The sequence below is a fragment of the Musca autumnalis genome, unplaced genomic scaffold, assembly GCF_047663935.1.
Source record: "Musca autumnalis isolate F117 unplaced genomic scaffold, ASM4766393v1 scaffold_3, whole genome shotgun sequence".
In the NCBI taxonomy this organism is placed as follows: Eukaryota; Metazoa; Arthropoda; class Insecta; order Diptera; family Muscidae; genus Musca; species Musca autumnalis.
The window spans coordinates 190,091,377-190,115,077 of record NW_027411866.1 but is presented as its reverse complement, the minus strand read 5'-3'; the positions used below and the strand labels follow the sequence as shown (position 1 = coordinate 190,115,077).

At 33.3% G+C, this 23,701-nt stretch overlaps 1 protein-coding gene across 3 annotated transcripts in view; it reads left to right on the top strand.

The window, feature by feature from the left end:
• Positions 1–23,701, top strand: part of sbm (L-type amino acid transporter sobremesa) — a 197,952-nt gene that overhangs the window by 156,845 nt on the left and 17,406 nt on the right. For 2 of the 3 annotated variants that reach the window (XM_073976032.1, XM_073976033.1), the window contains exons 2-3: positions 14,278–14,499; positions 22,676–22,777. In XM_073976032.1, the coding sequence (XP_073832133.1) occupies positions 14,278–14,499; positions 22,676–22,777 (324 nt within the window). Of the gene's footprint in view, positions 1–4,505; positions 6,051–14,277; positions 14,500–22,675; positions 22,778–23,701 lie in introns of those variants that run through there. The other variant, XM_073976031.1, reaches the window with a different exon arrangement.

Genomic DNA, 23,701 nt, shown 5'->3' with positions numbered 1-23,701 from the left:
ATTCTCCTTACGTGTCTCTCCTACAAACTGAGACTTGCCGCAAGTAAACTTGCCTAATGTAGATTGGGACTAAGCGTTGTTTTGCCAACAATGTTGATTGAAATTTTCTATGACTTTTCAATGTACTTCAAGAAGAGAACCTGTCAGTAAAATGTCATTTTAATTATCATTAAAATTATCATTGATTTAAGTGATCAACTATCAGTGATATCGCCAAAGGTGCTAAAATATATCACATTGTCATTTATTGGATTCACTGTAAATGGAAAAATTCCTTAATGCATTTTTATGAATTTGGCAGATATAGTTGTTGCTCTTTACAATGATTTAAAAAACGAAGAATAAGTAGAAATGTATTAATTTGTTTTGTCGAAATTCACCTATACTCAACCTATTATTGAAAAATTGCATTTTATTTAATATAGAATGTGCAAATGAACATTTTTCGATTTTATCATGATTATTGCACATTACTGCTCTTAAGGCCTGGGTACATAAGCTGCCTCGCCTGGTTGCCTTGCTTTCCTACTTCATTTTTGACATAATAAAAATAAAAGAATAAAGAAGGCCGAGCAAATTTCGGACTGGGTTGCCCTTTTCTTTTTTATTCTTTTATCAGAAGCAAGCAAGGTAAGCAGGCAGGAGGTACACGAAAGTATGGACAAATATAGCCCATATATCTGGTAGATATATTAAGATGTGTAAAGTATGGACAAAATCAGTCACTCCCTTCAAGCGTTATCGTGCGCACAATTGTTCCGAACATTTTTTAACTTTTGGGGGGGAGGTACCTGAAGGAGTGGACCGATATGAACTTAAACTAGGTTTGGACAAAATATTACGTAGGCCACATTTTGGACCAAATCGGCAGATTCGTTCGAGAGCACGGTGCTCTTGAAGCAACTTTAAATAGATGGTGCTTACGCCTGGGAAGTTTTTGCGGATTCTGAAACTACAATGTTCATAGATGAGAAAAATCAAAAAACAAAAAAAACTTCGGAGCGCTTTTTAAAAAAATCCCGATTCAAGTTGACATCTTAAAGGGCTTTTTAGCTTTTCATAATTTTGCTTGGAAACTACAAATCCGATCGAAATGACACAAAAGGAAATGTTGTAGCCATGAAAATTCTCTGCAAGATTGAACTTTGTGGTATTTTCGTAGGTTTTACCGTTTTTATACCCTCAGCCTTTAGGCTAGAAAAGGTATATACACTTTCATACGGGCAAAATGTGCCTCATCGAAATAATGGTTTAAGACCCCAAGTATGTTTGGACGAAATGTGTTTCAGACAATTTGGAGTCGATTGAGCAATATCCGTCCGTTTGCCTGTCTGTCTGGCTGGCTGGAGCGCACGATAACTCTCGAACGGATGAACGTATTCGGTTCAAATTTTGGCTTTCGTAATATTTTGTCCAAACTTAGTTTAAGTTCGAAGATGAGCTATATCGGTCCACTCCTTCCGGTACCTCCCCCACAAAAGTTCGAAAATGTTCGGAAAATGTGTGGGCACGATGACTCTTGAAGGGAGTAATCGATTTGGTCCATACTTTGCCCATCGTGAAATTTCTACCAGACTTAGATGAGGTTCCAATATGGACTCAATCGGCCCACTCCTTCGGGTACCTCCCACACATAATTTCGGAAAAGTTTAGTTTAGGGCCATATCTCGAATCGCTTTGATTTTTGTTGTAACAAATTTTATTCACTGCCCCCTATACGACGGTACAAGTTTCATGAGGGGCAAGTCCATACTTCCTGAGAAAATACCCTGAAAGTTGCAAAAAAAAAAACCCTATGACACCGTGTGGGGTGTTTGGAGCGCAAGATAACTCTCGAACGGATCTGCCGATTCGGTCCAAAATTTGGCCTTAGTAATATTTTGTCCAAACATAGTTTAAGTTCGAAGATAAGTCATATCCGTCCACTCCTTCATGTACCTCCCCCACAATATTTCAAAAATGTTCGGAAAAATTGTTCGTGCGGTAACTTTTGAAGGGAGTGGCCGAATTGGTTCATACTTTATACATCCCAATATATCTACCAGATTTAGATCAGGTTCATATATGGACTATATTTGCCACTTCATCCAGTACCTCCCAAACAAAATTTCGGATATTTTCACATTAAGATCTGCTATCGAATCACTTTGATTTTTGTTGAAGCAACTTGTATTCGCTGCCTCAATTACGAAGCAAACAGCCCGAAGGGTGTAAAAACCCCCTATGGAACCATATGCAGTGGCTGGAGATCCACTTCCATAATGGTCAATGTCGATCCATTCCTTTAAGTATTTCGTCCGCAAAACTTTTGCTCTTTAATCGTAATCAACATTTTTGTCGTTTCATATGCCCAAAATGTTTAAAACCCTCTAAATACATACGTTTTTTGGGAAAAGATTGTTTCATTATACACATGCTGAGTGTATATCTTTGTCGGCCAAGCCGACTGATACTTTTTTACTTGTTCAGATGTAATTCGAGACATTCCAGTTGTAATTCGTAACATTTTATTTTTAAATCGATTATTCCATTTGTGATTCGAAACAATTGTCATTCGAGAATTACATTTGTAATTCGAATTATAACAGTTGTTATTTGAATTATTCCATTTGAAATTCGAATTATTCTATTTGTAATTCGAATTAGTTCATTTGTAATTCGAATTATTCCATTTTTAATTCGAATTATTTCGTTTGTAATTCGAATCATTCCATTTGAAATTCGAAACAAAAAAATTAAAAAAAAAAAACAAGTAAAAAAGTATCAGTTGGCTCTGCCGAAAGAGATATACCCTCAGCCTGTGTATATTGAAACAATTTTTTCCCAAAAAACGTATGTATTTAGGATGTTTTAAAAATTTTGTGGCGTTTAAACCGACAAAAATTTTGATTAGGATTAAAGATCAAAAGTTTTGCGGAGGAGATACTATAAGGAATGGATCGACATTGACCATTATGGAAGTGGATCTCCAGCCATAGGGGTTTTTACACCCTTCGGGCTGTTTGCTCAAGAAGTATGGACTTGCCCCTGAAAAATACGTTTACCATCGTAATTGAGGCAGCGAATGCAAGCTGCTTCAACAAAAATCTAAGTGATTCGATATCAGGTCTTAAAGTGAACTTATCCAAAATTTTGTGTGGGAGGTACCGGATGGAGTGGACAAATATAGTCCATATTTGAATGTAATCTTTATCTGGTAGATATATTAGGATGTCTAAAGTATGGACCAATTCGGCCACTCCCTTCAAGAGTTACCGTAGGAGCAATTTTTCCGAACATTTTTAAACTTTTGTGGGGGAGGTTTCTGAAGGAGTGGACCGATATGGCTTATCTTCGAACTTAAACTATGTTTGGACAAAATATTACTAAGGCCCAATTTTGGACCGAATCGGCAGATCCGTTCTAGAGTTATCGTTCGCACCAGCCAGCCAGACAGACGGACGGATATGGCTAAATCAACTCCAAATTGTCTGAAACTGATTTCGTTCAAACATCTTTGGGGTCTAAAACTATTATTTCGATGATACACATTTTGCCCGTATGAAAGTGTATATACCCTCGTTAGCATAAATGCTGAGGGTATAAAAATTATAAATTTTTTTATATTAAGTTATTCGAATTACAAATGAAATGTTTCGAATTACAAATGGAATATTCGAACTACAAACAAAACAATTCGAATTACAAATAAAATAATTCGAATTACAAACATAATAATTCGAATAACAAATAGAAAAAATTGAATTTCAAATGGAATAATTCACATTACAAATTTAATAATTCGAATTACAAATGGATGAATTCGAATTACAATTGAAATGTTTCTAACTACAATTGAAATATTTCGAATTACAAATGGAATTCTCGAATTACAACTAAAATGATTCAAATTAGATCTCAAAAAGGTGTAGTTTTACATGGTTTTTTATAATGTAAAAGTTTTCTAAAATCGTTTGTGAATGATTGTCAATATATTTTTTTCCGGTTGACTTATCAAACGCAAATTAATATCCAAGAAATTCTTGTTCAATTAAAGTGTATGTCTGCAGACTTATACACACATACATGCATATTCATTGAAAAAGTTCAATAAAATTAACTCAAAATATAACAACAACAAATGGGTATTTCTATACGACTTATTTTGCTGTACAAAAATTAAAGAAAACCCACTGAAATTCTATACTAAGTATGAAATATGAATAATCTAGCCCCAATTTCATACCTAAACGAACACGTGCATACATATAGACGATTTAAAAAGTTCTGACAACAAAAATTGATGACTGTCAATTTGTTAAGTACTTGGCGATCACATATCTCAAAACTATATTCTAAATATATGCCATTCACCAAAGACTACGTCACATTGGCAATTACCAACTCATGGCTTGTATGGTACGCTATGAAAATCATGTGTACACAACAAACTGATTGAAATTATTTTATTTTCGCTCAAAACAGAATGGGTTTGGGTAAATTGAGTGAATATTGGTTAGCAATTCATTGAGACAATGCGGTCCACAACAACAACAACATGAGCATCTTGCAAACACAGCAACGGAAAACAGTAATAAAAAATAAAGAATAATAAATAAATTGCAAAACAAAAAAAAAAAATCTGAAAGCAACGCTAAACAAAATAAATGAAGAAGCAGAAAAAAAGACGAAGAAAACTAAATGAAGGAATTTCTTCTTTAGTTGAGTATTTGAAGGCAATTATTATAAATTAACACATTCAGTTGTCGAACAGATATTGAACCGAATTCTTCTTGGTGTCGGACAAGTTTTACACAACAAAAAAAGCTAAGCTAAGAAAAAAGCAAAAAAATATCAATTTCTAAAATAAATTGAAAAATCAAGACAGTTTTGTGAAGTTGAAAAAACAAGTACAAGACAGTCAAGAATTTTTGTATATAAATGGCAAAATCCGAAGTCATTTTAGGAAATAAAACATTTCCATATGCTGACAAACAGATAAACGACCATTCAAAGTCTAAATTATTCATAAAATCAAAAGAAATTTGAAAAGAATACATAACTCTGAGAAGAGTAATTGTTTTCCAACAAAAATAGACAAAAAACTCATATAAAAAATATTTATTTTTTATAACACGCGCCTTTGCAAAACACAAAAATTCTTTAAAAAAAAGTGACTAAAAGTAAAAAAGAAGAAGGAGAAAATAAAACGAAAAATTCTTGTGAATGTGATTTTGAAAATACGAAAAAAAGTCAGAAAATTAAATACTTTTCACAATATTAAAGCTTTTTTTCACTCTCCTAAAAAACAGCAAAAAACAAAAACACAATTTTCTTTTACTGACTAACTTTTCTATGTGATGGCAGCGCCCTTCTCTATCCCCCGCAACCAAATAAATAAACTGACGCCTACAAGCAAATAGACAAAAAAGCCAACGAGAAAAGCCAAAAGAATTTTCATTTTGTCTGAGGCAAGCAACGTCATTGTCGTCATCAGCCAGCCACCAACGAACCAACAACCATCCAACCAGTCTTCTTACATGTGTTTTGTTGCTATTTTGCTTTTATGTTTTGGTCTTGTGTGAATAGGCCAAGTTTCCTTTCTACCAAATACATTAACAGTTGTCTGTAAAAAAGAAAAACCGAGTGAGAGGGTGGAACGCCACTATCTATAATAAGCGGAAAATAGAGATAAACTTTTCTAATTCTCCTTCCTGTGGTGTTGTTTCTGCAAGTGTACTTGTTCGGAAAATTCTCTGAGCAGTCAAAAAAGTCTCTGCTCCACATCCCTTGCAGAAGAGCCATTTAGTGTGATAAGAGAGAGCCAAAAAAGCATCTAACAGCCAGAATAGCAGATTTCGGGCCTCAGTCATTGGCGTGTGAAAATTGGAAAAACAGTTTATTCATAGCTTTCAGAGACCATTGTTCGTTGCTCGCCTAATATTTTCGTGAATATTTGCGGCGAAATAATTTGTAAAATTTGTAATCCGTCCATGCCATGCGCGATAAAATTTCCCAACTATTTTGCTTGCCAAAAAACGCATGCAAACATAATTCAACAGATAATAGAGGTGTGTGTGGTTGTTTGTCTTTTTCAGAGTTTTATTAAATATTTTTTGTGTGCGTGCTTTAAAACAATTATAATTTAATACACTAAAAAGAAAAAATTAAATATGTTTCTTCAATCACAATTCTCGAAACAATGAAATTACATTTTTTAACAAACTTGGAATTTGATTCTAAACAAAAAATAAATTAAAAATATAAATGAAAAAATTATTAAAATACAAAAACAAATATTTAAAAATAAATAAAAGTATTTTAAAAAATAACAACAAAATTCCAAAGTAAAATATTAATAAATAGTTATGAAAAATAAATAAAAATAAAATATTACAAATATAAAAAAATATTAAATTTAAATTTACAAATTTTATTTTTGTGTGGAAAAAATATTATGCATTAACAGTAAAAAATTGAGACAACTTTAATATGTTTTATTTAAAATGAAAAAATTGTGGTTCGGCTAAAGAAATTCCTAATATGCGAAATTTTGTTTTTGTGAAAAAAAAAAAATTGTGGTTAAAATATTTAAAAACTGTAAATCGTACCAAATGAAACAAAAATAACAAATGTTACCTCATAATTAATAACAACGTTTTTAGGTCAAAATCGACATGAATCAAAATATGCCCAAACTTTTACGTACAAATTTCAAGAACAAAATTTTCTATTGAGGGGAAATTGCATGGTTGTATTCATTCACCAGTGACGACCATGTGCTCTGCAGAAAACAACGGTTGTACTGCAAATTTTCAGCATTACGTTTTAATTATTTCATAATTACACGGAAAAATATTTAAATCAACATGGTTTGTCAAAATTTTATGGGAAACGGTTAAGACTTCTCTCACATGAAAAGAGTGTCAGGAAAATGTTGAGTAGTGTAACCACTTTCAATTTTAGTTTTATTAAAATAAGTCTTTTATTTACAAAGTTTAACCCCCATTATTTTAAGTCTTCTTTTGTTATAGTTTGGATTTACCGAACAGATTTTTAGCTTTCCGGTTAACATAAAGTTAAAAGTGATGATTGGATTTTAAGGAGGAGCTTCTTGGCAAAAACTTTCAGCGTAAATATTATATTTTTAATGCCTCTAAATTGGTTTATTTTGCGTTTTCAAATCCATCAGACAGTAAAAGATCACATATAATAATGGCCCTAAAATTAATATATAATATATTGTATTTCAAAGATCTCAAATTGTAAACCCAAATTTTTATCAATCGATAGAAAATATCGAATTGTGTACCTAAATGAGCTGTTTCAGGGAGAATGTTAGAAAAGTTGCATGAACTCTGTTATAGGAAGTTATTATTGCATCGAATTGTTAAACAACCATAATTTTTTAATACGTAGAAAATAGTGTATATGGAAATTGTTTGTCCTTAAAGCCCAGTAGTGGAATTCTGTAACTCATTTGTTGAGTTACCGATAAAAATCCGTAAAATTGATCAATAAAAGTTGACAACATTATTTCTATCGACAGGACATAGCGACAACTTTATTTAGGTTGTTAACATACTGACAAATTTCGGTCATTACCGAAATTAAAAGCATTTTTATTTTTCGATTTTTGTGGCTAACTCAAAAAAAATGACTTACAGAATTCCACAAAGCACCCCTTGTTGAATCCAGATACGAAGGAAATTTTGGTTGCTTCACAGTTTGCCTCACATCCACTGCTGGACTTTTGGCACAGAATCCAAGCTCTAACAGAAGAATGGGAAGAAATGACTACTAAGATGGGAAATAAATTAACAGCATATCAATTTACTCTGCACGGTGCTCTTGAACCAACTTTAAATGGATGGTACTTACACCTGGGAAAATTTTGCGGATTCTAAAACTACAATGTTCATAGATGGAAAAAATGAAAAAAACTAAAAAAATCGCCTGAGCGCTTTTTAAATAAATCGCGGACAAAGTTCACATTTTTAGAGTTTTTTAGGTTTTCACGATTTTGCTTGGTAATGAAACAGGACTAACGAAAATGTTGTAGCAGTAAAAATGCTCTACTTTATTGACCTTTATGATACTTCCGTAGGTTTTACCATTTTTGAGATATTGCAGTTCAAATTGGGAAATGTCATCGACCGTATCGCCTCCTTATAAAACAATGTCATGAAAGAAATTTCCCAACTTAAATTTATATGTATGTCTCAAAAATGGTACAACCTAGGAAAAACTTACAAATGCAAATTATATAGAGAATTTTCACAGCAATAAGATTTTCTCTCCCCCCATTTCGAACAGACTTGCCGCTTTCAAGCAAAATCGTCAAAACCTAGCAAAAAAAATAAAAACATTCTTAAAGAAGGCGAAATCGCTATTTGTGCCTACCTTAACACATAAAAACACTTTCTATGAACATATTAAAATTTGCTCAACCTTACAGAAAAATCTAGTCAAAAGTCGCGAAGCCCTCTAAAGGGCGAAAACGTGTTCATGTTTTCAACTGTGCTTTCTAATATCGGTTTTAATGTTTACATAACGTTTTAATCGCTATGTGGTAAAAGTGATTTTAGCAAAAACTGTTCTTCAGTAAAGTAAACGGCAGCTTCTATTCCCATTAAAAAGGTTTCACATTACGGTTCAATAAAATTTAATAAGGTGATACAAATCGACCGAAGTTGTAAACAACGCATAGACAAGATAATACATTTTATATGCTGATGTAAGGGCTTAGTTTCTGTGTTTTTTGCTAGTCCACATTTTGTCTTTGCAAAATAGTTAGGCGTAGTCCCACTATTCTTCCTGTAATATTGTATTTAAACAACTTGTAATATAGTCAAGCTCAAACCCAGAGCCATTATGTCATCATTTTATTGAAACAAATTGTTTTTATTATTTGGAAAAAGGGCTTTGTTTATTAATGGCCTGTTTCTCTAAGACGATTCGAATTCAAATACGTTCGAATTACTACCAAACTCCTACTGTTGAAGAAAAATATTTATTTGTTTGAATACACAAATGAATCATATGGTCTGTTCCCGTACTGCAAGAATCTACTAATTTGTACTATTTTTTCCGATAACATAAAGGAAAAAATGTTATCGTAGTAAAAAGTAGTAGCTTCTTGCAGGTTCTGGAACAGAGCAATATATTTTTCAAAAAACAGAAGTTTTGTAATATTTCGAACGAATTTGTATTCGAATCGTATTAGTGAAACAGGCCATAAGTGTTAAGCATGGAATACTATATTTTTGGGCCTTGGCAAAGATTATCTTGTTTTTTTTCTCATTGAAAATTTCTTTGACACTACCTAACTTCAAGCAAACATCCCATAAGGGACAAGGGAGACTTCTCTCATATCAATGAGTGCACACCAGGAATGGAAAATTAAAAATTTCTAACAGTACTAAAATGGTACTTTTTTCCTTGAAAGGGTACTTTTTTGTTTTTTTTTTTTTTTTGAAGAAAAAATTAAATTTTATTTGTTCACTAAAAAAATAACAACAACAATGGCTTATTTCTATAATATCTGAAGAATGTTGCAAAATAGTATACATATATTTTTATTAAAATTTTCATTCCGTGTGTCGGACGGAGACCCTTTAAAGTATATAATTGGGCGGCGCAAAAAATTAATGAAATGAAATTAATAAATTTTCTTAATTTGATCCAAAACCCAGCGCCCACAGAGGGATCTTTGTTTCCATAGTATTTTGTATGGAACCAAAGGTCAATTTTCACGAAAATGCTCTAAAGGCCGTATTTATGGTCTAGTCGCTGAAAATCTTAACCAGTTCATTATTGTGGCTAAAAAACGATGTCTACAAAAAGATATGATGATCGGTTAACGATAAACCTTACCCCCTGACCGATCATTATTTCCATAATACCTTGTATAGGGGCCAAAGGCGAAATTTTAGGAAATCGCTCTACAGGCCACAATTATTTTCCAATTTATGAAAAAACTTCACCTGTGTATTGTTGTGTCCAAAAAACGAATCCTACAAACATTTGTTCAAATGGGACCAAATTTTGCTCCAATATGCATATATGCCCAATTGCAGGTAATTTGGGTAATGGCGCCCAAATATATAGCTAATATTAAAATCTGGCCCGATTTTCACAATTTTTTATAGGATTCGTTTTTCAGACACAACAATGAAGTGGTAAAGTTTTTTCATCGATTGGACGAATTTTCGTGAAAATTGACCTTTGGTTTCATACAAAATACTATGGAAACAAAGATTCCTCTGTGGGCACGGGTTAACGTTAACCGATCGCCAAAAAATTTCATATATAAGGTTTTTGGATCAAATGAAAAAATTTAGGGGGTAGGTGTTTCAACATTTTTTTTATTTTTTGGGCCGCCCTAGCATATAAACCGTGTTCGTCAGTCTGTTAAAATTAAGATATAGTTCGCAATATTTAATATAGATCTTTTTAATCTGGTATAGATTATTACTCCTAGGATGTTAGGTATTTAAAATGGACTCAATCGGTCCACTTTTTGATATAGCTCCCATATAACGGTACCACTCGATTTTTAATATTCTGAAGGTTTGATCCGCATTACAATACCAAAATTGTAGAAATTTGGTTGGGGCTACACAACTTTCCCTCACAAATTTTTCAGTGAGATCCACGTTCTAATATAGCCCCCATAGACGGTACCACCCGATTTTTGGTATTTTAAAGGTTTTAGCCTCATTATCCCATCTAAATGACTGAAATTAGGTATTTTGTATTCCATATGGGGGTAAAACCATTCCTATAGGGAATTATGGGTATAGATGCACGTTTTTATTGTTCATTTTAAGTTCTACATAAAATTTTTCAACGTGTGGGACTAGAGTATATGAAATGGTACTGAATTGGCCGCGGGGGTACTTCAGTACTTTTTATAGTGAAATGGTACTATTGTACTGAATTTTCCATCCATGGTGCACACCGATTCATATTAGCTCAATGATATGAGACCTACAAGAGAAGTTTTACATGGCTGAGATACTCAGAAAATGTCGCCAACATTTCTGAGGGATATTTTGCCAACCGTTGTAAATTTGACCGGGGAATCGAACCCACCCACACCCACAAACAACTGCACTTGTAAACAAGTTAAATATTTCCCCATTACTAGCCTTATTACAGCAATAAATTAAACTATCGCCGGTACTTAGTCTCACAATTCTAGAGAGTTAGTGTTTTTTGCTAAAATGCCACTCTGGTATTAAGCTTTACTGTTATGAAAAAAGAAAATAGAAGTCTTCACACCAAATAATAGAAACACCAACCCTCTTCAAAACTACTTATATTAGTTACTATTTTGTTTTTTTTTTAATAGCCTGGCTTAATCCCATTGTTGTTATTTTAATATTTTAAAACAACTAATTTATTAGTGGAAAAAGTTTGGAATTTTTCACCATGGTTTAAGGACCTCATCAGTTCCCTTGTTTCTTGTTTGTGGATATTCTCCACTGAAGTTGTTTTTCAATAACTTCATCAACTTTTTATACCCATACATCAATCGTCAGCTCTAAGTATAAAGGTGAACAAAGAAAAAACTTCAATGAGCAGTTTTTCTTTGGCAACTTCACACAACCCCAACGAAAGTGTTTGCAAAACAAACTTTTTCCACTGTTATCTATCGTTGTATTACAACGAAGACAACATAACAAAATGTTGTTGGTAGCTTATTAGAGCCATAACCAACCATACAAACCGTGCCAGTGCTTCTCAAATAGAACATTGGTGGTATTTTTTATTGGGATAGCTGTTACAATTTTGTTTTTTCAAAACAGTCTGGCTTAATCCCATTGTTGTTGTTTTAGTGGGAAAATTATTATATTATTGTTTACTTAGAGGTAAGATCAACCCTGACCAAACACTAATGCCCACAATTTCAACGCGTAGTTAGCTAAAGTTCATAGATAACTCTCGTGTAAGCAAAATATAAACATAGGCAACGTTGCCGAGTCGAAAATGGTCGTGTTACTTACACTACTGGTTGATCGTTGCCAATGTATTAATATTGAATGAACATCACCAATCCCAGCAAACCAATCGTACCGACATCGTAACGAAATCGGAACAAAATTAGAAATCGGAACGAATTTGATTCCGAAATTGTTCAGACGTGTCTGACATACGACATTTGGTTTGTGGTAAATGGCACGTAGGTTAGGATAACTAATGGATAGCTATCTACCCGTATACCTATTCGTTAAAATTACGGGCATCAAATCAAACCAAGGTATTTTCTCAAATATACATAATTTTTTTAAGATACATATGTCCCGCAGAAATTTGAATGAACTCAGACAACACTATTAACACTGTTTACCAGTTCCAGAATCTGCTAGAAGCTACTAATTTTTACTACGATACCAATTTAAGACTGTTGTCTGCTGAGACCTCAGTAGTCTGTACAAGACTCCAATGAATATCTCAAGAAGTCTTCTGTCTATAAAATACTTCAAGAGATCTTCTGGCTATAGAAGCCCAAGTGGTCTTCTGCTAATGGAAGTCCTGTAGAAGACTGCTGTCTGCTGAGATCGCAGTTGTCTGCAGAAGCCTCCAAGCCATAGATGACCTTAACACGTTCTCCGTCTTCAAAAACCATTCTAAGTTCTTTTGTTGCGACCAGTAGCGTGATTAAAAGGTTTAGATATACAGAAGGACGGACACACATAGCCGATAGACTCCGAACCCCAATACATTCACACAATTTTGGTAACAATTCTATGTAATCATTTTGGTCTTAACCGGCTTTTAATTGATAAATAAATAAAATGAAATTAAACGTCTAGACCACATTTTCGATGTGTTACAAACTTTTAAGTCAAACTCATTAATTAAACGCAATACGTTTTAAATCAATTACAGCCCATTTAGGTATATTGGTCCGCCTACGTGATTTGCTCTATAACTTCTGAATGGAGTTCTAGTTTCATGGTAAAGGTCGGTTATGGACAGTTAAAGATTTTTTAAACCAGTGAAAGAAATCAGAGGAATTTTAAGAGATTTTTTTAAATAAACAATAAATAGATTTAATATAGATACGTTATCAGGAGCAAAAGAGATGTGTAGTCACAACACATGATGGTATAACTCGGAAACCCCGAGCTATGATTTTTAAGCAAAGATGTAAATATATTAAGATGGGAGAAGTGCAAAATTACCAATATATGGACTTAACAGAATATTGTTATGATATCATAACAATATTCTGTTAAGAGGGTGTTTACATTATCTATCAATGTCATATGTGCTGAAATTTTCCATCGTTATACAGTCGGTAATGAGTGCAATATTGGGGATTTTCTTTACGCCATTTACTCTTTGTCTCCACTCCAGCAAAAATGCAGTGAAATTACGTTTCCAAATTGCCTGCGCATGTGTAGATATGGAATGTTTTTATTTCGGGTCATATGACATTGATAGATAGTGTAAATTACCTCTTAGTACAGAGTGTACGAAAACCGTTTTTCTCTGAAATACATTGGAATATTAATGAAATAAAATAAGTAAAGAAATATGTTTTCTATGGGAAACAAAATCGATTAACTTTGCGGTTACATATTCCAGTAAATTGTTAAGCCATATATAACCAAAATTGCACACCATTATCACATGTTTCTGGAAAATGCATTTGTGTCTGTCTTTGTTCATGTTTGTCTTTGTTATAATTGCTTATCAAGAAAGGGAAGGAAAACTTAATTATACAATTATTTCATTTGTAATTCGAAAAATTTTATTTGTTATTTGAAAACGCAGACATAATGTCTGTTGCAGAACCGTGCAAGAATTTACAAATTTTGATATGAAAAAATATGGTAAAAGTATGGTACACAAATAATTTTTTTACCATATTTGTAACAATATTGTTTTTAAATATCCGAATTCCGAAATTTCATGTTTTCCGTTTTATTTTAAAGAATTACAATATTTCTGCAGAGCATATGTGGTCATCATGGTCATAAAACAATAATTATTTTTTAACGAAATTTTGTCTAAAAGCGATTTTTCAAAAGTGATTGAAGAAACATTACAATATGGAAACATCACACAATTCAACACTCATTAATAAAAAAATATAATATAATAAAATAATTCTGAAATTAACAATAAATACATAAATAATATAAAAATAAATAAATTTTTAATAATAATTAATATTAATTATGTATATTAAATAATATTAATATAATTCTCTATTAAATTCATATATACGAGAAGAATATTTTAACACACATTAATTGTAATATATTTTGTTATTATTTTCAGGACAAAGTGTGCCAAATAAAGCAACGCTCAATGGGGGGACAGCGTGTACCAACGGTTCTATTGGGCCAGAAGGGCCCGAAGCGACAGAGACCGACTCATCAGGGACCGGGGGGATGCGGAAGTCGTTGGAGAGGAAGGGCTCAGCGCCGAACGACGCTGTTCACCTCCAGAGACGGGTGGGACTCTTCAGTGGGGTGGCTTTAATTGTCGGAACTATGATAGGTAAGTAATGAGAAACTACATATCAAAAAATTTAATTTATTAAATATTAATATTAATTCGAAAATTGAATTAATACATTTTTAAAAATCATTATTAAGAGTTATGTTGTTGTATTATAGTTCATATAGTTATTTCCGTCATTTGAGAAAATTAATTTCGCATAAACAACATAACACGTCAATTGATGCCAAAAAAAACTCAACATCGTTTAGAAGAAAGTATATTTTTTTTATTTAAATTTCGAGTAGAAATATTCATAAATTAGGTGAACATTTGTTCAAAAGAATATTTAAGCAACATCAAGGTCTGTGCCTATCAAGGTTGTTTTATGGAAAATTCATACAATAAATTTATCACAGAAAAAAAATAATTCAAATTATATCTCTAGTTTTTCGCATTTTCTCACATGACTTTTTTCCGACGACGCACACAAAACGCTGATTTCCCACGCATATTTATCCAGTTGTTGTTTTTTTTATTTTTTTATTGTATACAAAATAAAAAAAACCTACATAAACTATACTTTACGTATACAATGTATATGTATGTATGTATTAACATAAATATACAAAATAAATACAAAATCACGAGGATGACTATTTTCTCATGCTAATGTTATGGCCCAATTTTTCACATTACGTACAAAAAATATACGAAAATGTGATTTATGTTTATCTATACACAAAAAGAAAATAGAAAACAAAATATTCTCTTGATGAAAGCATTCTCTAATGAGAGTATGCTATGTTCTCTAGTTTCTAGATCTCTCATCGTCTCATTATTGTGTAGAAGAGATCAAATTAACTCAAAATAGAAACACAACCTTCAATTTTGTATGTATGAATGTGTAGCATGGGTAAATGGCATAGGGGGCGTATGAACTATGTATACAATTTGTGTTATTGCAAGAATACTTGAATGAATGAACAGAGGATGCACAACTATTCATTTGAATGAAAGGATCAACAAAGATTTCTTATAGGAAATAAAATTAATATATATTTTTTCTTATAGAATTTGAAATATTTACATACTAAGGTGATCTTGGCACAATGTTTTGTTCTAGCCGCTGAACTCAGGATAAACTTCCAAGCTCGTCGGTTTTATGCTCCAGATGCTCTTTTTATATTTATCTAATATAAAAACCAGATAAAACATGTCAACACGATATTCGTGCTGTTGATAGTTTGCCAATTCCACTGCATAAATTCCTTTAAGAAGATACTTTTTCTTATTATTATTTATATATTCCTCTTGGGACTTCTTCAATGTGTTATTCCAACTTAATATACATACATACGTTCCCACAAACATTTTCGATGGAACAAGGGGGACTTGTCTAACATCAATAGCCGGACGGCGTATCATAAGGCGTTTTCATAGCTAAAATACTCAGGAAATGTCACCTACATTACCTTGAGGAGTATATTGGCCACTGTTGAAGGTGTGAATATAGCCTATATGTATACCCTAAATTTATACCCTCAGCCTTTAGACTAAAGAGTGTATATACTAGAGTTGTGTAGTTCCGGAACGGACTTGTTCCAAGGAACTATCCTGGAACAGAAACTATTGGAACTATATCCAGCTCTAACGTTCAAGCACGTTAAATCGCTGCAACTTAGTTATTTTTATGTAAATTTGTTTATGTCAATTCATCCACCAAACGATGAGAACAAAAATAATGATGAAAGAGGAAGATTCATTGAACTATTTCGGTCTCGGAACTATTGAACTATATAAAGGAACTAATTCCTTTGGGGGAAAAGGAACTAGACAGATCGATTCGCTCCGGGACCTACACCATTTTCACATGTAATTCAAATAATTTCAGTTGTAATTCGAAACATTTCACTTGTAATTTGAGAATACCAATTCGAATTACAAATGAAATAATTTGAACTACAAATGAAAAAGTCAAATTACAAATTAAATAATTCGAATTTCAAATTACAAAGGAAATAATTCGAAATTCACTTGGAAGTCTCACTGCCTGTTTCACTATGTCGAACAAAAATGAAAACGAAAGAAAAACTACTAAAATCGTGTATGATTTTAAAATTTTGTAGTTGTTTCAAAGCAAAAACAAAGTCAATATTTCCATGAAAAGCAAAGTTTAGGTGTTTTTCGTTTGCATTCATTTTCTTTCGACATAGTGAAACAGGCCCTGAAATAACAAGTAAAATGTTTCGAATTTCAAATGAAATAATCAAATTACTCTTGTATACGACCAAAATTGTTTTGACGAAATACGTTTCAGAGAATTTGTATGTCATGGCTGCTATGCACGATAACTCTCGAACGGATTAACCGACTTGGTTCAAATGTTGGGTATCGTAAAATTTTGTCCGAACTTAGTCCATTTTTACATTAGGCAATTTTCCTTGTGCCAATTGTCAGTTTGTTGGTGAGAGAGGGTGTTAAGTGGGAAAGTGTTACCATATGCCTCACCTCTCTCTCCTTCAAACTGACAATTGATTAATGTAAATATGGACTTAGTTTAATTTCGAAGACAGGCAATTTGAAAAAACGTTCAAAAATTTTGGCCAAAATTGGGCGCACGACAAATCCCGAAAGGAGTAACCAAATTGTTCATAACTCTGCATAATGTAATATTATTTCGAGGCATAGATCTGGTTTGAATATGGACTAAATCAGTGTACTTCTTTGCAGGGACGTAGTCATAAATGCCTCTTGAAACCATTTTCTGGAAGGGGTAGTTGTACACAATAGACAAATTTTGAACTTTATCAAGTAAAATGTCCCAAAAACGTCTAAAAGGGTGCTTTTTTGTGTATCTCCCACACAATATTTTGAAAAAGTACAGTTTAAGTTGTTACAGATACAGTTGGGATCGTTTTGAAATTTTTTGCAACAAGTTCTTCTCGAGAGCCCAAAAGCTCCAAAAAAAAACTTCCGGCACAAATTAACTAGATAGTACGTAAGATAACCTTAGAAGGGAGAAGCGTTGTACATCTTCTTACAGACTCGGAGATTGACTACATCGCACGATGGGGCCAATGACAGGTTTTTGAGGCAAAAAGTAATTTTTTCAAGTCAGTGATTGAAATCAAATAATAACGGAATTATATTCTTAGCACTTTCAAACCTCCAAAACCAAGAAATTACAATCTGGTAACGGCTCCCGGCAGGGACGTACGCAGGGGGGGGGGGACACAGGGGGCCCGGGTCACTTGATTTTTTCCTTATCATCACCGAAGTATAATTGTACCCTCAGACTTTAAAGCTACGAGATTATATACACTAGGATACGATACAAATAGGTCTCATCAAAATAATGAATTTAGACTCCACATACATATGTTTGGACGATATTCGTTTCAGACAAGATGGAAGTACTTACCACCGTCCGTCCGTCTGTATCTCTGTTTGTCTGGCAGGTTGGAACTCATGATAACTATCGAACGGATCAACCGATTTGGTCCAAGTTATGGATCTCTTAATGTTTTGCCCAAATTAAATTTGTCATATCGGTACCTCCGCCATAAAAGTTCAAAACTTTTCACTAAAATGGTCGAAGTGACTAACCGATTCGGTCTAAAATCGAACCTAATATGGACTATCTCGGTCCACTTGCAAAATTACTTCCAAAAGTACATCAAGTTCCAAGAGAGTATGTTTGGACAACATCTTTAGGTCCCTCATACAAGTCTAACATAACTGCAGTTTAAAGACTGTTCGAGTACCCTTTGGACATTTTGTAGTCTTGTTTACATCGATATCCTATTTTTCGTGGACAAGTACAAGCTTCCTGGCAAAGCCCTAAATACTACGGTGACCAACTAAAATAGCTTATGGGCGCGGTAACTATCGAGAGGAGTATATCTCAAAATAAGATCTATTTCTAAAATGAATTAGCTTATTACATTGTGCAGCAGCATTTTTGGGGGGTGGAAAATTTCATTTGGAGATGAAAGCCCTTGATGAGTATACTAAGGACCCAAAAGGATACTTTCGCCATAGGTCAAGTTTCTGAGATATCGCGCGATGAAGTTTTTGATTTTTTTCCTATAATACTTAGGAAAATAGCTCCATATCTCTGTTTGGCGTTGTTGTAGCTTCGTTATGAGGTGACATGCCTTCAGTCAAATAGATTGGCGAAGCTTTTTGTAGAACATTTCATTCGTCTAACTCAATGCCATTCATGTCCTTTTCGTCCTTTATTTCTTGAACCGTAGTGAAAGTTCCACAAGATGAGATTTTTCAGCATCCAAATATTCTACAAAAATGTTGCTCAGAAGATTTTAGGTAAGGTTCTCTTTGACGACTAAACGATTTAGTCCCGTTTTCATTGTCATTTTTGACATTTATTCGGACTTGGTTCAGAATTAAACTATGTTTTGTTTTTCTGTATATTCGTTATTGGTTATGTATAGGTATGTAGACAGAACAATTGGTTATTGCCTATGTAGACATCTGGGGTGCTTCTGAAATATTTACCACAAATAGCTCTTGTAATGATGAACACGTTAATAACAAATTTTCTTGGAGGATAGATCCGGTTATCTCAGTTTTTGAACCGGATATTCCGACATTAAAACCGATTTTTGAACCGGTTTTAAGTAAGCGATTAAACTTATATGTATACCATTAAAAAGCTTATAGAGTTGACAATCAAATTAAATTAATTCGCTTATGAAAACTTTGCTAGTTGCAGTTCTAGAACAAAAAAACCGGGTTCTTAAACCGTTTTTAAGGAAAAATATCAGTACGCGCAAATATGGAGATCAAAGGCTGGGGGGTGAAAAATTCTTTTTGGCGATGAATGTCGATAAAGATAATAAGATGAACCTGAAAGGACAGTTTTGCCATAGGTCAAACTTCTATAGCAAAGACAACGGCAATTCTTTGTGGTTGTAAAATTCTGCAATAAACTATAACGTGGGCATGTATGATTAAAAACTTCAATATACTGAAAACGGGGCGTAAATTTTACATGGCGACTTTACCGAACGTGGCCCGATATTGTCTATTTTCAGTTCTAAATATCCTACTCTGTAAATATTTGAAATTGTATCCTAAATATTATGAATTCTTTCTATTGAATTTATATACTTTGTACCAATATTTCATATAAAATTCGAAAAATCGAAATAATTTTTGGCTAATTTTAAAGTACATGTAGAATAGAATTTGTACCAAAATGTCCAGTCCATCGGACAAAACTTTACCGAGATATTAGCTTTCGAAGGGAAACTTTTTGTGTTTTGTATGTAGTATAGAAACTAAAAACGTCTTTTCTCGAAGTGGGCACCGCCCACTGTAGCTCGAAAACGGATGCTCCGGTCTTTATATGTTTTTGTGGGATATTTATTATACATATAAATCATGTGCTTAACCGATAGAGTCTTTCAAAAACTGCTGACGGAGTCCGAAAAAATATAATTTTTTTGTTAAAATCGAAATTTTGATTTTAACTGTTCAAAATGTATAAAAATTGATTTGATTGTTATTCCGTTTCGATATTAGACAATATTATTAGGTTCGTAATGATCCCACAAAAATATATGCTGATCGGTTTAATCTTTCTCAAACTACAGTGGGTACCGCAAACTGCTTTAGTAAAAACAGTGCTTAGAAGGTAACTCAAGGTTTAATAGATTTCTTTTAAAAAATGCATGAAAATGGCTTTTCTGATGCTTATAAGTGGCCATAACCCCTTAAAATAGCTTTACGTAACGCTACACAATATTTGAATTGTTCATGATTTTTGGTCAAGTCAAGGGCCCCCCGAAATGAAATCCTGTGTACGTCCTTGGCTCCCGGCGACATGCCAAGGTGCCAAAGATGTCATAATTTTCACTCCGTTTATTTCTGACATTCAGTCGTAATTAAACAATTTAATTTTTTTTGCCGCCAAAACCTGGTCTGTTGATACTATATATTTTTTAAAAATGGAAAATACGGGCAATAGTATGTAAATTAAGATTATTATTAAAAATGTAAATGTAATATTAGATGTGGTCAATAATTTGTTGCGTCAGTAAGTGATGTTTTTTGATGTAGTCTGTGGTATCGTCCATGTGTTCTTTGGAGTAGAACTTTCGGTATCGGGGTGTATTCTCGTAAAAATATATATCTGGTGAAAGGTGACAATGCCGGCTAACAGATTTTGAAAAGAAATTTTGCGTATACTTGCGAATAAAAAATATCAATTTCCAGATTTCGTAAAACTTAAAAATTTGGATATTTTTAATTTTTAGTTGAAAAATTAGCGAAAACCTAAACACGTGACGGGAGTTAAAAAATAAGTTTATAACATTTGTGCACGCCTTAACCAAAAATGGATAAAAAAATTGGAGGTCAAGAAATCGTGTATTACAATTTGAAAGCTTATGGTTAGCTAGCGACACAGTATTTACGCTAGAACAAGGTAATGATACAAAGAAGATAGGGCGCCCTAATAGTAAGGAAGAAAACTTGCTTCGGAAGTCTCATATGAACACGACAACAATACCAAGCTCTTGATTCATGCCGCCTCCGTTTCGGCCAATTTACAAACTATGTTTACAAAGGAAGTTCGGTTTCAACCAACTAAAATGAGAAAACAATTAACTTCGACAGAGAAAATTTATGAACGATATATCCAAATCTGAACCGATTTCAATATGATGTCTCAATAATGTTTTCTAGATTCTGTCAGACACTTTAAATTTCATCACAATTGGACATATGTATATAGCGTGATTGCTGCACGAAATTCCTAAAATCGGGTGAAAATATATATGGGAAATATATCCAAATCTGAACCGATTTCAATATAATTTGGCAAACATATTTCTAGACCGAATCCTGTCACACGTTTCAAATTTCATCGAAATTGGACAGAAATTGCGTGTTTGTTGCACCAAATACCTCAAATCGGACGAAAATCTGAACCGATTTCAAAATAATTTGGCAAACTTATTTCTAGTCCGAATTCTGCCACATACTTCAAATATCATCATAATTGGAAAGAATTTTCGTGTTTGGTCCATCAATTACTCGAAATCGGGCGAACATATGTATGAGAGCTATATCTATATATGAACCGATATCAACCAAATTTGGCAGATTAGTTTTTAGGCCGATTATAAACATCTGCACGAAATTTTGAAGGTCTAGCTTGCCCCAGTGATTTTTTGCCTCAAAAACCTGTCATCGGACCAATTTGTCGGGTATCTCCCACACAATGTTTGGAAAGAGTGAAGTTTAGGGACTCGTCTGGGATCGTTTTTAATTGTTGGCAACTTGTTGTGGATGCGGGCCGGTTACAACGGAGTACATGTCGAAATCTTAGCTGGTGATAGGAAGACAATATCAAACCCATTTGGCAAATGAAGCAAAAACAGTTCAGCTTGGATTAAATGGAGAGCGGAGGAAATACGCATGGTAGGGATTAATTCCATTAAGAATTTTCATAATTTGTGTTAAAGTAATAATATATAATTGTTCCACATACATCCCTACCCCAAAGGGTTAGTTAAAATGCAATGCAAAGGGATAGTTAAAATGCAGTACCAAAGGGTCAGTTAAAATGCAGTGCCAAAGGGTTAGTTAAAATGTAGTGCAATGGAGTGCCTCTTTCCGGGGTCACGCTCTTGTAGAAAGAATGAGTGAAAATACATAACTTGATGCACTTCCAAATCAGTTGTACATATGATTTAACTGGAGGCAAACTTTTTGCTGGGTAATTATAGCTAGTCTTTAATCCAACATAATAAATCTGCAGAATACATGATTTAAGCCGTGATAAACTACAGAACCACACCCAAACTCAGGTGTTCTTAATACAATAGGTGTTGTAATGGCAGCTTTTCCCTTCTATTGTATTTCCAGTAAGGCGGACCTTGTGCCTAGCAATCACAACCGCCAGTGCTTCATAATGTGCAAATCTGATCAGTTGACGGAAGTCGTTAGAATTAGGGGATTCTAACCGTGAATTAGACATGTATGCTCCGAATGGGTAAACATTATATATTTTGGGGCACCAAAGAATCTTCTCATTTTCAAAAGTGTATACTTAGGGTAGAGATATAACGATTTTGTACAGTAGTGCGAGAAAATCAATCGCTTACTGGTTTTCAGTCTAATATCATAAAATTATACTCCATAATTCTCAATATTTTTACAATTTTCTTATGTTTTTTATTTTATATCTCATTTCTTTTGCTAGGGTCTGGAATATTTGTGTCACCTTCTGGTCTACTAGCTAGAACTGGTTCCGTTGGTGTAAGCTTTATAATATGGCTAGCCTGTGGTGTGCTCTCGCTGATGGGTAAGTACAAAATTACAAATAAATAAAATATAAAGTAAAACAAAACCAAGAAATTAAAAACATACCACCACCACCACCCCCAAATGCAACGCCCCTCATAATCCTTGACTCATTTTTGCCGTTCGTTGGCAAAATTACAATAATCAACGAACCACTAGAAGGTAATAATCAACAGGTATTGTCGTTTTAATGGGCCAATTGGGTTTTGTGTGTCTAAATGGAATTGTAAATAACCCTCAATGGAGGTCATGTCAGGCAAGTAGTCTATGCATTCAAACAAGTGCACATACATATGTATGTACACAAAAAGTTGTTGCACGATATACACATGCATCAAATACATATAGAGATGCCAGTGTAGAAGATGCAAAATAATGGAATTACTTTATGTTATGGATTCAACGTCCTAAAAAGTTGCAAACAATATTGCAATTTTATTTAAAATTTTGTAAACAATAAAAATTTGACAACCCTATTAATATCGTTACTACCACTTAATGTCCCACACCATTTGTTTACTTGTCCCAATTTGTAAGGTTTTGCACACAAATGCGGTTCTCAAGACTAAAAGCAAAAAAAGAAAATGTCGATGAGCTGAATAAAGCAAAACACTACCACAGCAATCAACAAAACGAAAAAAAAACAGAAAACGCTCTCAGACAAATACCTTGTAAACTATTTGGCTATAACCTGTTGCTGTTGATGAAATGATAAACGCCAGCCTGTCCATGTACTCGTACATGGTCGTTTTATATTCGCATTTAAGAATGTATGTATGTTTTTTTATTTCTTGATAAATTTTGGCCAAAAGCCAATCGTGTGGTTCAAAGTGTCTCTTATACTATGACATGCACACACTCACAGAGACATACATATATATTTTTATATGCAGTTGTTATATGTACACAAAAATTCGTGTGTATA